The sequence below is a fragment of the Dromiciops gliroides genome, chromosome 6 (assembly GCF_019393635.1).
Source record: "Dromiciops gliroides isolate mDroGli1 chromosome 6, mDroGli1.pri, whole genome shotgun sequence".
Taxonomy (NCBI): Eukaryota; Metazoa; Chordata; class Mammalia; order Microbiotheria; family Microbiotheriidae; genus Dromiciops; species Dromiciops gliroides.
The window spans coordinates 164,765,942-164,781,862 of NC_057866.1; the positions used below are offsets into that span (position 1 = coordinate 164,765,942).

Here is a 15,921-nt window from a genome sequence, read left to right on the forward strand (position 1 = left end):
AGTGAAGCTTTTGCTGAGTAAGGTCACTAATTGTATAACTGAGTAAAATTTCAGACAACCATAGGCATGTTTTTGCAGCTGCAAGGCACTTATTTATAAACCTTGACATCAGGGCCCTCAAGAGGTGATTAAAATGTAGAGGGTCACTTTCAAAACTTGGCTCTTTTCTTTGATGCCTCAATGTAGTCTCTTTAAAAAAACACCAAACAACATGATCTAAATTGTGTTTCCTCTGATTTTTCCCTTTTGCTACACAAAACCCCCAAACTTAATTTGCTTGGTTTTCCAGAGTTAGTGGTTGTGGGAGTTACAGATGTGTGGCACTATTATTAATCACTGCTCCATCCTTGTGAATTGAGGTGTTGGACTGGCAGTGGCCTCTTTACCATTGCGTTTAGGATTCTTAATTTAGGAGCCCTACTAGCAAGCATTCTTTACATCATTTCTTTTTAATACACTCAAAAGAGGGAGCCCAGATTCAGTGAGCAGCAAGGGTTAACCAGGCAGAGATTCAAGCAAGAGTTGATTCACTGTCCTTGGCATCAGGAAGCAGTACATTATGCTAAGGTATGGACCACTCCTCCCCCCCCTCTCTCTCACTCACACACACACACTCACACACACACACACACACACACACACACACTTCATTGTCACAGATGATCCCGTTTTTTCCTTCATACGCATCAGTTTTCATTGTCGCCCTCCTTCCCCTCCCCCCCCTTTCATGCAACAAAAACAAGGCTTTGGAATGGGTTTATATGTCAATTGTTTGGATACATGTACCAACCATCAGCATTCCTTATTGGAAAGATGTCTGAATAATATAAATTAGAATGGGAGAGGATGAAAATGATATCTAAACAGCACTTAGAAATTTTGCAAATGATTATGTACTTTTACCAAAAATTAGTTTCCTTTGTGCAAATGTGATTTGGAGAGGACATTGTATATGTTAGAACCAGATCCTCAGTTTGGGATATTGTTGATTTCAGGGTTTTGTTTCTGATAATGGTGATTTTTTAAAAATTGAAATACACGTCAGTTGGAAGGGACTGATTCTTTAGAAGACTTCTTAGGGAAAATATCAGACAATGGGGGAGGGAGGAATAACCCTCATACTTACCCAGATTATTGACAAGGCAGAGGTTCTAAGCCAATTGAAAAGTGTCATGTGGTAGTTGCACAAACGGGAATGCAATGTTTCTGGAACAGTGCCTCATCTTTGAAGCATTACATTTCTGGTGGCACTGGGAGAAGCCCTATTGCATAGCATTTTCCATTGTGCCCTTATTGGGGGGGATAAGGCAATGATTTCAGGGAGAAGCAATCCCCCTGCTATGTTATATCACAGAATATCATGACAATTCTTCATCACACATTTGGTTTTCATGGTTTGGACTGGCAAAAAATACCCTCATCATCTTAATTATTTGTTTCATAGGGATCAAAATAAATTTATTTATCTTAATCCTATCCTACTATCAAAACTGCATCCAGTTTCCTGTGAGTTTCCTCACAGCAGGGCACACTTATCTAATCAGTTGTAACAGTAGTGGTAGAAAGTTATCATATCTTCAAAATAATTGTTGTATTCATTATTGGCAGAATCTAAGCTTACAAAGTTACACTGTGAGACTTTGAGCTAGCATCTAATAAATATTGTATTTAAAATCTAACCCATGACTACAAGACAGTAAGATTTCTGCACTTCATATACCAAGTGATTGATCAGTGGATGAGTCAAGCTGTTTCATTCCTGTTCTCTTGGCCTCCTCTCCCTCTGATAATCCTTATATACTTTGGGGGGGGGGGGCGGGGCAATTGGGTTAAGTGACTTGCCCAGGGTCACACAGCTAGTAAGTGTTAAGTGTCTGAGGTCAGATTGAACTCAGGTATTCCTGCATCCAGGGCTGGTTCTCTATCCACTGCGCCGTCTAGGCTCCCGACCCATATACATTTTGTTAAGACAACTGATTACTTCCTACAGTTTGGACCATGTCTCTCCCTTTTTCAAGAACCTTCATTAGCTTCGCATTTCCTCTGAGTCAAAATGCCAAGGCTTTGGGTTATCATTGAAACCCCCTTTCTGTATTCCATGTTGCAGCCAAACAGGCAGCTTGCAATTTCCCAAACTTGGCATTCCTCTTCCACTTTCATGCTTGAATAGGCTTTCCCCTCATTTTCCCTTTACTGACATTCTTAGAATCCTAGCTTCCTTCAAGCACTCCTTAGTGTATTTAATTTCTCAAATTAAAATATGAATATTTCTCTACATGTAGATTGTTTCCTACCCCCAGCAGAATATAATCTCTTTGAGGAGAGGCGCTATTTTGTCTTTGTATCCCCAGCTCATCCCTTGCTCGTACGGTGCCTGCACATGGTGTATGATATTAATAAGTTTCTTTTGGAATGGATTGGTTTAAATGGAGGAACAAACCAAAGAAGTCATTCTCCTTGTTAAGATAAATGGTCCGTTTGTTAACAAATCACAAACTTGGGATCCTTGGAATTGTTCTTCAACCAGCTAAGCTAAAGGGCTTCTGTGTGTCCACCAAAGAAATATGTTTGTAATGACTGTTGGTGGGAGTTTGTATTAGAAACACAAAGGGCAAAAGTAGACACCATTTGTAAAGCACTTTGCAAACTTTAAATATAATAAATATTAACTATTATTAAATAGAGAAGAGACTTACTTTATTGTTTTAATTTAATTCTTTTATTAACATTTTTATTTGTTTCGAGTTTTAAATTCTATCCCTCCTTCCTTCCCTCCACTCCCTCCTTCCTGAGATGGTAAACAATCAGATATGGGTTATACATGTACAATTATGTAAAATATTACCATATTAGTAATTTTGTATGACTCGAATAAAATTAAAAAATGAAAGTGTCAAAATAGCATGCTTCAGTCCGTGTTCAGTCAATATCAGTTACTTCTTTGGAGGTGGATAGAATGCTTCATCATTAGTCCTTGGGGATTGTCTTGGATCATTGTGTTGATGAGAATAATTAAGTCATTCGTTGTTCTTCATCAAACAATATGGCTGTCTTTGTACACAACATTTTCCTTGTTCTGCTCACTTCACTATACATCAGTTCATACAAGTCTTTCCAGGCCTTTCTGAAATCATCCTGCTTGTCATTTCTTATAGCACAATAATATTCCAACACCATCATATACCACAGCTTGTTTAGCCATTCCCTCCATTGATGGGGCATCCCTTTAATTTTCAGTTCTTGACCTCCACTTTCTAAATAAGTTTCTCTAACTCTAATTTCACAGGAACACCTGATTGAGAATGAAGTGTCAATACTGCGCAGAGTTAAACATCCAAATATAATCATGCTAATTGAGGAAATGGATACTGCTACTGAGCTTTTCCTGGTGATGGAATTGGTCAAGGTAAGAAGTCTCAGAAATTTTCTTTGATCGTTTTTTGTGCTGATTTCAGTGTCGAGTAAAGGGTTGTTTTGTAAGCCGGGTCAGAAAAGTACTTCATGGGCATGTAACTGTTGTTTTTTTCAGTTATAGATTTAACCAAGTTATTCACCTGGTCAAAAAACCACCTATGGCTCCCTATTTCCTATAGGAGTTAAAAAAAAAAAAACAAACCAGAAGATTTCTGCAAGTGTCGTCTTCTGACCTCTACCTGCCCTTATTTCACATTATTCTCTACATTCCTGCAAAAACAGACTCTTAACTACCCTCTCAACTTGAAATCTATCTTTCATCTCTTTGCATTTGCTGAGACCATCCCCCATGTCTAAAAAGCATTCATATCTTCATTAGAATCCTCTTCCTTCAAGCCTCTACTTAGGTACTGCTTCTTCTGTAAAACCTTCTCTGATCCCTCCATCTTGGAAGTGTGTATTTTCTCTCTCTCTCTCTCTCTCTCCTAATTTCCTACCATTTGGATCTCTTTAAGCTATCACATCCTTCCTTGTACTACACTTATCTTAGAATGTAAACTCCTTGAAGATAGGAAACTATACCTTTTTTCTTTTATATTCCATATTTTGTATTGGAATGCATTGGAATTCCAGATATTTCCTGTCCTCAAGAGGATGTTAACATGGAGTTAGCTTATAAATATTTGTTGAATTGAACTGGCCCATGTTCATTCTAATTTTCCATGTAAATTTTAATGAATTGTTTGTGCTCTGATAGAATAAACTGATAGCTATGCATTATAAATAGAAATCATTGCTTGTTGATATTCTGTGATACTTGTTTAGGGTGGCGATCTCTTTGATGCAATTACTTCCTCAACCAAGTACACAGAGAGAGATGGGAGTGCAATGGTGTACAACCTAGCAAGTGCCCTGAAATATCTTCATAGTCTCAATATCGTGCATAGAGACATCAAGCCCGAGAACCTTTTGGTAAGTCAGTATGATGGTGGGAGTCATCACCCAATCTCTTTTTCCTCTGAAATGATTAGGATCATATGCTAAAGGAGAAAACTGCTAGTCTCTGCTAATCATTCCACAGAATGCTGGGGAAAGCATAACATTTTGAGTATCAGCAGGCTTGAAAGAAATCAATATCCCTAAAATATTGATAGGCATCTGAATTGATATTGTTTAATATTTGCCAGAAACTGACACCTTTGCTCATTTATATTTTGATCATAGGAGCAAAGATTTAGAGCTCGATTAAAGCTTGGAGATACCTTCGAGCTCATTTAATCTGACCTCTTATTTTATAGAAGAAGGCACTAGGGATGAGAGAAGGTGACTGATTTGCTCAAGGTCTTTCAGATGGAAATGTCAGGGCCAGGATTTAAACTGAGAGTCCTTATTGTGCTGCCCCCAGCATGGTTGTTTGTCCTTCCTTTTCAAAGAGGATCAATGACATCATGAAGGTGATATCTTGACTTGTGCATGAATTGGATTTAAGTGAGGCAGGGTTGGGCAAAGTCACCAGACAGGCTTGTGATGACCCAGTATACAATGGATGACCTTGGTACCTTCCATGTCTGGCCGAGCTCTCCCCAGCATGGTATTATGGGTTTGGTCACCTATTCTGAACTCCTCGTTTTAGAGATGAGGAAACTGAAGCCTTGAAAAGTGGAATGATTTGTCCAAGGTCATACAACTCATTAATGGCAGAGCTAGACATAAAGGTCTGAGTAGCAGCTCAGTGTTCTTCCTATGACACAATTTTTTTGTGAAAATGAGAATGAAGGAATTTAAAGACAAGACATTCTCAGTGGCCTTTGGTAGGTTAAAGTATCATTTTTTACCTCCCTCAACCCCAGTAATATCATTTGATGGCTTCTTATTGTCTTCATTTTAAATGATGTGAGTTTTTCTTTCCTTCCTGTCCTTTCCCCTGAAGGAATTATATTTCATTACTATGTCTTCCCATTAGGGAAATATATATCTCTTGCCCTGTAATGTGATCTGTATCATAGACTCTGTTTTATGAACTCTTAAGATGGAACTAAAGACAGAATCGTAATCCCTATCACCCAGGCAGAGGTGGGAATACTGTCTTCACAATTCAAAACAGGTGTCCTCTTAGCATTTGTCAGGATCTGGCTGTTTCTGGTGCAGATTTCTTCCTCTGTCACCATGGGCCAGTTATCTTGCAAGGGGAGCAGAGAAATTATACAAAATGATTACATGTCATTTAATGAACCAGCTCTTCTTACATGAAATCAAAAGACTGTTCCCAAAGCAAAGACCAAACCCTCCTCTCGTTACTACCTTTTCAGCCTGTGTCCAGTTGAATTCAATTCTACAAAATATTAATGAGCAGTTACTATGTGTAAGGAGGGCACTGGCTAAGCTTAAGAATTGCAAAGACAAAAATAATCTCATGCTAGTTCTCAAGGAGCTAAGTTTCGCTAAGGGATATGATAATATACACAAATAAGTAAATGTGAAATATATGTATATATACATAGTAAGTACAAAAGGCTTTCAAATAAATGCAAAATGATTTTTAGAAGGGGGCATTAGTTATTTCACAAACACTACAGATTGAAAAATAAGAGATTTATTTTCAGGGTTCCAAAAAGGGAGTGGGTTGGTCTACCATCCATGTGGTTTAATGAGGACGTGGTGAATTTCCCACGTATGGTGAATTCCTTTGTCCTTGTGCTCTGATGCATGCACGTCAGCTTCTCTCTTATAGTTTCTTAGTATGACAGTGTCAAAATCTTGTCCCTCTAGCACTTTCTTTCTCATATACATGTATAGATTTTAACTATGTAGAAGCATTTAAAAGCACAGTATTGGGATTTTTGCATGTGAAGTATCATTTGCTTAAACAGCTCCATGTGTTTGCCTTGTGGTGTAAGATACATGCCATCAAATGATATGCTACCGGAAGGGTGTTGGATATGAACATGTAATGAAGTTAGATGGGCTAATAATAGTAAGTGATATTTGTATGGCACATAGAGACTTACAAAATATTTTACAGACATTATCTCATGTAATAAAGATGGGTGTCAAGATGCCCTAGCATTAGGTTGATAGGACAATTTAGGATTTCTGAAAGAGACTTAGGTGTCAAAAACGTCCTTTTAGCAAAGAAAGCTTAAATAGATCATTCTGCAGATGCAAGATTACTCACTGTCATTGGCTCTAGACTCAGGTGGAAAGTGGTCCTTCCAATATTGAGAATAAATGCAAATGTGACGTAAGGTTTCTTCCTGTTTCTAAAAAGTAATTCCTTTCTTTGCTATCAGATCATTCAGCCATCTGATTTGCATCCCTTTTCCCCAGTAGCCCCAGCTGTAATTTATCAACTCTGCCTGGAAAGATAGATGGGCAGTCATGCCAAGGAGCATGGGGCTTGCCATTAATGCCGGTGAGTTACAGTACAGCAGTGCCCTGCTGGAGTTTCCTGGGGCAGATCAGTGATAAATTCACCTTTTCTGAGAGATCCTGGGATTGAGGGGGGAAGAGGGCTCCACTCAGGACCATCTAATCATGTTGCAACACTTTACATGGAGAACAAAGCACTCCTTCTTTTGCATATGGAAGCTGATAAAGGGTTCTTTTTTGAATCACATTGACACATTGAGCCAAAAGAACTATCCCATACCTGTAGTTCATAACATAGCAGGGGTAGAGCAGGGCTTCTTAATGCTGAGGCTCAGAGCCATAACTAGCAATTTTGGCACTTAGGGCAATTTAGTTTGGTGGGGAGGACTTCAATCACTACTGGGAGACCACTATTGCTTACCTGAAGGGTTGACCTCTATGGAGTAGGAAGCCTGAAATCTGATAGCTTTTTATTTAACTAATTATTGCTAACAAAGGGCTATGCTCAGTTGTATCTGTAGGTATAGGGAATTCAAGTGTTGTCTGTGCCTGCTAAACCTTGATGCTCTGGTATAAAACCCCTGTCACTCTTCCTAGGTTTTTCTTATATTCACAAAGTCAGTATTTCATAGGTTAGCAGGGGCAAGACTGAGGACTTTGTCCAGTTCTCTTCATTGGCAAGCTGAGATGATTACAGTGACCTTAAATAAACAACCAGTGGTAGATGGTAATTTAATATGTGAGATTTGCTATTTTGGGGTCATCATACTTTTTATCCAGGTCAGGAGTTGATAGTTTTGAGAGTTAGAAAAACCCCTTGTATCCCAGATGAGGACACTAAGGCTCCAGGAAATGAGGAGACTTTGCTAAATTTTTTCCAGGTAATAAGGAACAGAGTTAGTCTTATATGAACCTCTACCTTGGACTCTTTTTGCTCATAAAAATACCTCAAAAATATCTTGTTTCTAGCTAAGATTTAATATTCACTTTGTGTGTTCATTGTATACCATTGGTGATAGATAGGGGAGAGTATGTTTTTCCTATGGCTGCCTCCTAGGACATTGTCCAGTGAATGCTTAGTGGAGCCGTGCTACTTACCTCTACCTCCTACTTGCCTCCTATAGCTGCCTCTGAATTCCCTGTGGGGGAAATGTTGGACCTTTGGGCTTCTTATTCTCCAAGTGAAGCCCTGAAGCTGGCCCCAGGCATGTCTAAGTTGAAATTCCTCAAGCAAACATTGCCTTCCTGAAAATGTGTGTAATAAGTATTTGTTTTAGCCTCATGATTCAGCCAGTTGGCAAATGATACTAATAACGTACTCAGTGATGCAAATTACTCTGGGGAAATTTGTTCCTAAACTGTGGGTTATGATAAATACACTATAAATTACGGTTGTAATTCTACATGTAATATTTTCTCTTTAATATTTACATTAAACATTATGAATGAAAACTCATCCTTTGGAAGTTTGTAGGATGAATGCAAATCTGGATCCTATTACTTTATGTAAAGTATTGATTGCCTTTAAATATAATACTGTTCACTTCTGGGCAGATTCAGGATATTGAGCAATAGTGGGGAGAAAAAAATACCCATAATTATTCTTTGGTCATTTTAAGGCATAAAAATGTGGTTTCTTTTTGGGTATGTGTAGGTATATGTATATAACGCAGAAATCAAAATAGGACAAAAACAACACTGTAACTTAATTTATCATTGTTAATTTAATAACCCATAAAAGTACTCTGATTGCTAAGTAAGATAGAGGATATTGTAGGCAAAACAATTTTAATTTCAAACTTTTGAGAAATAGGGGCAGCTAGGTGGCACAGTGGATAGAGCACCAGCCCTGGAGTCAGGAGGACCTGAGTTCAAATCCGCCCTCAGACACTTAACAATTACTAGCTGTGTGACCCTAGGCAAGTCACTTAACCCCAATTGCCTCACCAAAAGAAAGAAAGAAAGAAAGAAATGATGGAGATGCTGGGCAGCCAGGTGGTGCAGTGGATAAAGCACTGGCCTTGGATTCAGGAGGACTTTAGCTCAAATCCGCCCTCAGACACTTAACACTTACTAGCTGTATGACCCTGGACAAGTCACTTAACTTTCATTGCCCTTAAAAAAAAGAAAAGAAAGAATGAAGATGATGGAAGAGAAAAATCAATCTACTTAATGGAGAAGATTATGGGAGATATACATTCCCATCATGTTAGTAGTCAGTTGGTACTCCAGTGTTAGAGCTGGAGTCAGGAAGACTTGAGTTCAAATCCAGCCTCAGACACTCACTAGGTTTGTAGCCCTGGGCAATTTACTTAACCCTTAATCTCTATCTGCCTTTTCATGTGTGAGTGTGTGTGTGTGTGTGTGTGTGTGTGTGTGTGTATGTACACACACACAGTAGTTCAATAAAAGGTGGTTTGAAAAGCAGGTATTAGGGGCAGCTAGGTGGCGCAGTGGATAGAGCACCGGCCCTGAAGTCAGGAGTACCTGAGTTCAAATCCAGCCTCAGACATTTAACACTTACTAGCTATGTGACCCTGGACAAGTCACTTAACCCCAATTGCCTCACTAAAAAAAAAAAAAAAAAAGCAGGTATTGACTGTTGGAGGAGTCAAGAAAAGCTTCATAAAGGTGGCGCCTAAGCTGTATCTTAAAGGAAGAGGGGATCATCTAGGGGAAGAAGTGGCTAGAGAGCCAGGCCAGAAGTTAGGAAGACTCATCTTCCAGAGTTCAAATCCAGTCTTAGACACTAGCTATGTGACCCTGCCAAAGTCACTTAGCTCTGCCTCAGTTTCCTCATCTATAAAAGGAGCTAGAGAATGCAATGGCAAACCACTCCAGTATCTTTTCCAAGAAAACCCCAAATGGGGTCATGAAGAGTTGAACATGACTGAACAAAGGAGAGAGTGCATTTCAGGTTTGTGGGGTGGTCAGTGTAAAAGCACAACTGTGGCTTCTAGTCTGTTGTGAGGGTGGAACAGAGAGAAAGCTGAATTGGTTGGATTGAAAAGTGTGATTGGGGAAGCCATGTCCAATGAAAAGAAAGATAGTTTGGTACCAGGTTGTGCCAGGCTTCAACAGCTAAAGGGAGGGAAGTTGAAGAGGGAAGTCACATGGTTAGATCTGTGCTTAATGACAGCAGTGTTTGAGTTGGTCTGGAATGGAGAGAAATTTAAGGACATCTTTGGAATAATGTAAGCGAGGAGGTGATGGGGCCTGAATTGAGGGTGATAGCTGTGTGAGGAGATAAAACGGGCTGGCTGTGAGAGATATGAAGCAGAAACTGCAAGATATGGTAGCTGACCAGATTATAAGATGAAGGAGCTCAGAATAATGATGAAATTATGAACTTCTGAAGCTCTTGAGTAAACAATATAGCCAGCCACCTAAAGCACAAAAACCAGTGAGGGGCACGGTGAGAAATTTTTTTATACATTACTTTTTTCCAGAGGCATAGAGTATACTGGAGACAGAACTGGTCTGACATAAACTGATTGTGTGATCTTGGGTAAGTCCCTTAACTCCTCAGTGCCCCAGGAAGCTATGACTAAGTTGCAGAGCAGGTCATGATCTGTATAAGTCAGCTAGGAGCTCCTTATACTAGTGGAATGGCAGTCAGGGTGGTGAAGTAGATAGAGCACTGTCCCTGAAGTTGGGAGGACCTGAGTTCAAATCTCACCTCAGACACTTACTAGCTGTGTGACCCTGAGCAAGTCACTTAACCCCAATTGCCTCACTAAAAAAAATATATAATAATAAGTGAAGTAGTTGCCCTAGGTGACCTTTGTCTTTTCCAGCTTTCAGTTGATGATGCTTTGAAGCTGTTCCTTGCTTTAAAATGCACTAAGAAAATTCCCTTTATTATTATTTTGGGGGGGTGGCAGTTGGGATTAAGTGACTTGTCCAGGGTCACACAGCTGGTAAGTGTCTAAGGTTAGATTTGAATTCAGGTCCTCTGGACTTCAGGGCCAGTGCTCTATCTACTGCACTAGGTAGCTGCCCCTGAGAACTCCTCTTTAAAGGATCTCAAATACATCTTTCACCTTATGAAGAACCTCTTGAATGCAAGGTGTCCCAAAGGTCTTAGTGCAGTTTTTAGTGTTTGTAGCTTTTGGACATCTTGTATCATCGGTCTGTTGTTATGGGAAGGTCAGTTTACTTTTTTCACATGCTCCACTTGGGCATAAGAAAAACAACAACAACTAACATATAAATGAGTTTTTTTAAATGATTACATGCTGAGTTTCCTCACAGCAGGGCACACTTAGAGAAATGGGCACTCACGTGGCCCAGCTCAAATGTTAGCCCCCAAAAAGCCTTCCTTATCCCCACACCCTAACTTTCTGCTTCCCAGGCTAGAAGTCACATCTCCCTTGAATTATCGTAATGTTAGCAATAAGTCACATTTCTGTAGTGCTTTCTTCACAACCCTTTGAGACAAGTGCTATAAATATTGCGATATTGTATAGTGGATTGAGTACCCAATGTGGAGTCAGATCTGAGTTCAAATCCAGACTCAAGACTCTTACTAGTTGTGTGATCCTGGGCAAGTCTTTGAGGATAATAAAACCCACCTCCCCGTTGTAAGGATCAAATGAGATAATAATCATAAAGGGCTTGGTGTAATGTCTGGTACATAGTAGGTTCTATATAAATATTAAGTTATTATTACTAGTTATGTGACCTTGGGCAAGTCCTGTAACCTCTAAGAGCTTCAGTTTCCTTATCTATAAAATGGGGATAATAATAGGTCTCGCTATGATGAGGATTGAATGAGATAATTTGTATAAAGTATTTTATAAACATTAATATACTATATAGCCTGATGTGGCTGCTGGGATGGCTGATTCCTGGAGATCTCTAGAGATCAGCAGTTCAGACTTCTAGGAGGCCTAAAGCCAACCAGGTGTCTGCACTAACATTCTGCACCAGTTAGGGAGGGCCACCTATCTGCTCAAGGAATGGTGAACCAACCCAGACTGGAATGGAGAGGGTTAAAGCTTTGGAGGGCAGGGGGAGCTGAGACCAGGATTAAGACTGGGTTTGGGAAGTGGTCCCTGTGCTCCCAGCATCAGCAAGACAGGGAGACCTACTCTCCAAACAAAACAAAAAAGAAACAAAAAAAGTCCATATACATGTTTTTATATCCATTTTAGAGAAGAGAAAGCTAAGGGTCTAAGAAGCAAGTTGATTTTTTTGGTAATCAGAGCCAGGATTCAGCCTGTAGTCTTCCCAGACTAGAGGTTGGGGTCTCTCATGGCCATTGTAAAGTGGTTCTGCTTCATCTGGGTAATTTATCATAGACCCGAAGTTCTTAACCCTTTTTGTCATCATGAACCCAAACTTTTTGGCAATGTGGTAAAAAGCCTATGGATCCATTCTCAGAACAATTAAAAAATATATATTATTAAGAGAAGGAAATGCCAAATTTCAGTTTGTTGTTCAGTTGTTTCTCAACCATGGTTGTTGACTCTTCATGACCCCGTTTGGGATTTTCTTGGTAAAGATAATGGAGTAGTTCACTATTTCCTTCTCCAGTTCATTTTACAGAGGAGTAAACTGAAGCAAACAGGATAAAGTGACTTGCCCAGGGTCACCCAGCTAGTAAGTGTCTGAGACTGGATTAAACTCAGGTCTTCTTGACTCCACTGTGCCTCAGTCATTCTACTGAGGGTCCCAAATAGAACCCTAGGCCTGCCCTACCTGGTCAAACTCTCCCATGGCTGCAGCATACTTATCCTGAGCCTCCTTGAAACCGCTCTGGTCTTTGCCTTATCTCCTTAGGGCCAGACCTTTTGTGCTTCCCTAGGTGCTAGTCATCCCATCTGACAAACTCCTTTTCTGCTAAGGGAAGGAGAAACGTTTTGAGCAGGACTGATTGGAACTATCCAAACCATTGTTTTATTACCCCAAGGTCAGAACCTGATGGAGAGTTCAAGCCAGGGGATATGAAAAACAGAACCACGGCAGGCGCTCAGGGGGTAATTCCTGGGGGACTTAGAGTTTTGCGGCACCCCAGTTGGCACATACGATCAGCTTACGTTTCCATGGAGCGCTTTGGTCCTCACTTCAACTAGACGATGACATAAATAGGACTCCTGTTTCACAGATGAGGAAAGCAAGACCTTTAGTGGTTGGAATAGTTGCTCAGAGCAAAATAAGGGGTAGATCCACAGTAGCAGAGAGCTCTGCTTGCTGTTGGGGCTTGTTTGGGGGAGAGTGTTAGCGAGAATACCCCTTTCTCCCTTGAAGGCCTTATAGTAAAGAACATGAGATTTAGAATCAGAAAAACTGGGATCAGGGCCCAGCTTTGCCATCTACTGTCTATTTACCTCTCTGGGCTTTACTTACCTCATCAATAAAATGGGGATGGCAGTTAGACTCAACTTCTCCAGTCCCTTCTACCTCTGAATCTATGACCCTATGATCACTCAGTCTTTTCAAGACGATGGAAGAACGAGAAAATAGTAGCACTTGTCTCACAAGAAAAGGGAATTTAGGCCAGTTTCTCTCTCTCTTGATTAGTTTATACGAGCAAACCACACATATCTCCCCCACTTTTCTCTGTCTTCTCCTGTGCAGTTATGGAGGGACCATATTTTCTTCCTAATTATTGACTTCTTTTGCCTATAGGTGTGTGAATATCCAGATGGAACCAAGTCTTTGAAACTGGGAGATTTTGGGCTGGCCACTGTGGTGGAAGGGCCTTTGTACACTGTGTGTGGCACACCCACTTATGTGGCTCCAGAAATAATTGCTGAGACTGGGTAAGACTCCTCTGGGGTTGGGTCATTGTTGTAGTGTCGAGTGAAATGATGATAACTCTCGCACGCTGCTTTGCTGTTCATGTAATCTTGGCACGTCCCCATTGCTGGTGTAGAAACCTCTCCACTGGGCCAGGGAGTTTATGGAAGAATTCCCTTCTCCCATGTGGGATCCTGGAGTTCTGATTGTGACTGGATTTCAGACCTTTGTGGTACTAAGCGATTTCTTCCTTCCCCAGCCCCCTTTTCCTTTTCCTCTCTTCACCCTTAAAATGAAGGCATCATAAAGCATACATCAAAATAAGCGTCTAGGTTTTGGTTTTTAAAGGACGAGATTAGCAAAAAAGTATAAATAAGAGGACAGTCAAAATAACTGCATCTGTGTTTGTCACTATACACACAGCAGGGCAGAAATCAGAACTCAAATTAAGATACATACAGTGGGTAGAGTCATAGAAATAAAAACAGGAGGAAAAGGCAGTTGCAGGAAGGTCTTATGTTGAGAGAAAAAAGGATTTAGCTGGCACAAATCCTTCCTCTCAGGAGAGAGGGTGTGTGTGTGTGTGTGTGTGTGTGTGTGTTGGGGTGTGAGTAGGACAGATTCTAGGTGCAGAATGTAGTTTACACAGTCTGGGTTGCTTTCTCAGTTAATTCTGTTTAACTTTGGCTTTTTATTGACAGAAAGAAGTTTGGGGTGTGTATGCAGGGGGAGGTAGGAGTGCTTTTAAAAAAGAAAGGGTACCAGTAACAAGAAGAAGAAGAAGAAAATATTAATTTCTTTGGGTAAAAAGGCTTCATCATAAGAGGTTCAAGTTTCTACCAACTGGAAAAGCTTTAAGTGTCAGCCCATCAATGACCTTGTCCGTCATCAGAGGAACAATCTGGCTAAGTTTGGAGAACCTCGTCAGCAGATGTTTGACCTCCCAGTGGTTGATGTTTTGTTTTTGTTTTTGCTTAAGGAGCTCCTGAAAGATGGTTGACTAAGGCACAAAAGCCTTGTGGTCTTTTTCACAGGGGAAGTAGCCACACCATTCAAATGACAGACTTTTGACACTTTGAGGTTACACGTATGTCTATACATGTAATATAGATGTGTATATTTGTATAAATTGTATACATGAGAGGAGAGAGACAGGTAAACAAGCACCCTTCTCTGGGAATTTGCCAACATCCTTGGGGAATGGTGACCCTGGGCAGGGGGAAATCATTAAATGACAGAAAACAGGAGCATTCTGTTGTCACCCTTTACCCTTTCCTCATATAGGACTGAAAGCAAGAAAAGAAATTCTGTCCAAACAAGGACAATGGAGGCTTGTGGCCTCGGCTCCTCTGAGTGATTTCTCAGTCACCTGTAGTGTGTGTCTGGGAGGTATAGGATGTCCCTAGAAGACACCCCTACCCTCCATATAGACACATTCCTGTTCTTCCTTCTCACAAGTGGATGAAGGCAGGACTTCCTTCTGCTTTGGTACTGTTCAATCGACAAGCATTTATTAATCACTGATGAGACACTGTTCCAGGCTTTGGGGAGCCAAAGATAAAATGAGAAACAGTTTCTGCCTTCAGAGAGCTTACATTCTATTCAAGGTGTTGCAAAGGATCCTTCTTCTTTTCCCTTGGAGTTTCCTATGGGTCTTTGAAGCTTTAGTCCAAAGGGCCAAGAACATTCCCTTGCTGTGCCACCATCCTCTCAGAAAACAAAGCTTCAGGGAGTGGGATGTAGAGACCAATGTTTTGGTCTCTGAAAGTGTGTGTGTGGGTGGGTGGGTGGGTGGGTGTGGGTGTGGGTGTGTGGTAGGGAAGGGGGGAAACACAGGGTCATGACCTTGGTTATCAGAGACCTTTCACATATAATAGGGAGACTTGGGTTTGTAGGCTTTGGATTCAAAATAGTGACTTGGACATAAAGCAGTGGTCTCCTTCGAGGGGCCGGGCAGGGCACATTCTTCATGAGATGAGTGGGCGTGCTTTGGAGGGTATCTTGAATACCAAAGCCAGTGCTATATGTGGTAAGTTCTTAAGTATGACTTAAATAACACTTTCCCCCTCTCCCCCACTTGTTTTTTCTAGCTATGGCCTGAAGGTGGACATCTGGGCAGCAGGTGTGATCACATACATCCTCCTCTGTGGATTCCCACCATTCCGCAGGTCAGTCTCAGGGCCCCATGATCTGCAGCCAAGGCTGGGGGCCAAGGTGCTTGTAGAGGGAGATAGACAAGCATTAAGTGGCTAATTTTTCCTTTTCCCCCTCAGTATCTGCACATTTTGAAGTGGACATCTATCCTCTTCCAATATGATGTTTTTCAAATCTTAGTTCAATTTTATCAAAATAAAAGAAATCTTTTTTTTTTTTTTTAAGTTTTTCAATTTTGTT

At 40.6% G+C, this 15,921-nt stretch overlaps 1 protein-coding gene across 8 annotated transcripts in view; it reads left to right on the forward strand.

Annotated features, from left to right (window-relative positions):
• DCLK2 (doublecortin like kinase 2) overlaps nucleotides 1–15,921 on the forward strand; it is a 216,141-nt gene that overhangs the window by 180,177 nt on the left and 20,043 nt on the right. For all 8 annotated transcript variants that reach the window (XR_006353556.1, XR_006353557.1, XR_006353555.1 and 5 more), the window contains 4 exons: nucleotides 3,287–3,406; nucleotides 4,240–4,386; nucleotides 13,417–13,550; nucleotides 15,618–15,695. Coding sequence is in view for 5 of the 8 variants with exons in the window: in XM_043970689.1 (XP_043826624.1) it covers nucleotides 3,287–3,406; nucleotides 4,240–4,386; nucleotides 13,417–13,550; nucleotides 15,618–15,695 (479 nt within the window). In the remaining 3 variants the exon portion in view is untranslated. The remainder of the gene's footprint in view (nucleotides 1–3,286; nucleotides 3,407–4,239; nucleotides 4,387–13,416; nucleotides 13,551–15,617; nucleotides 15,696–15,921) is intronic.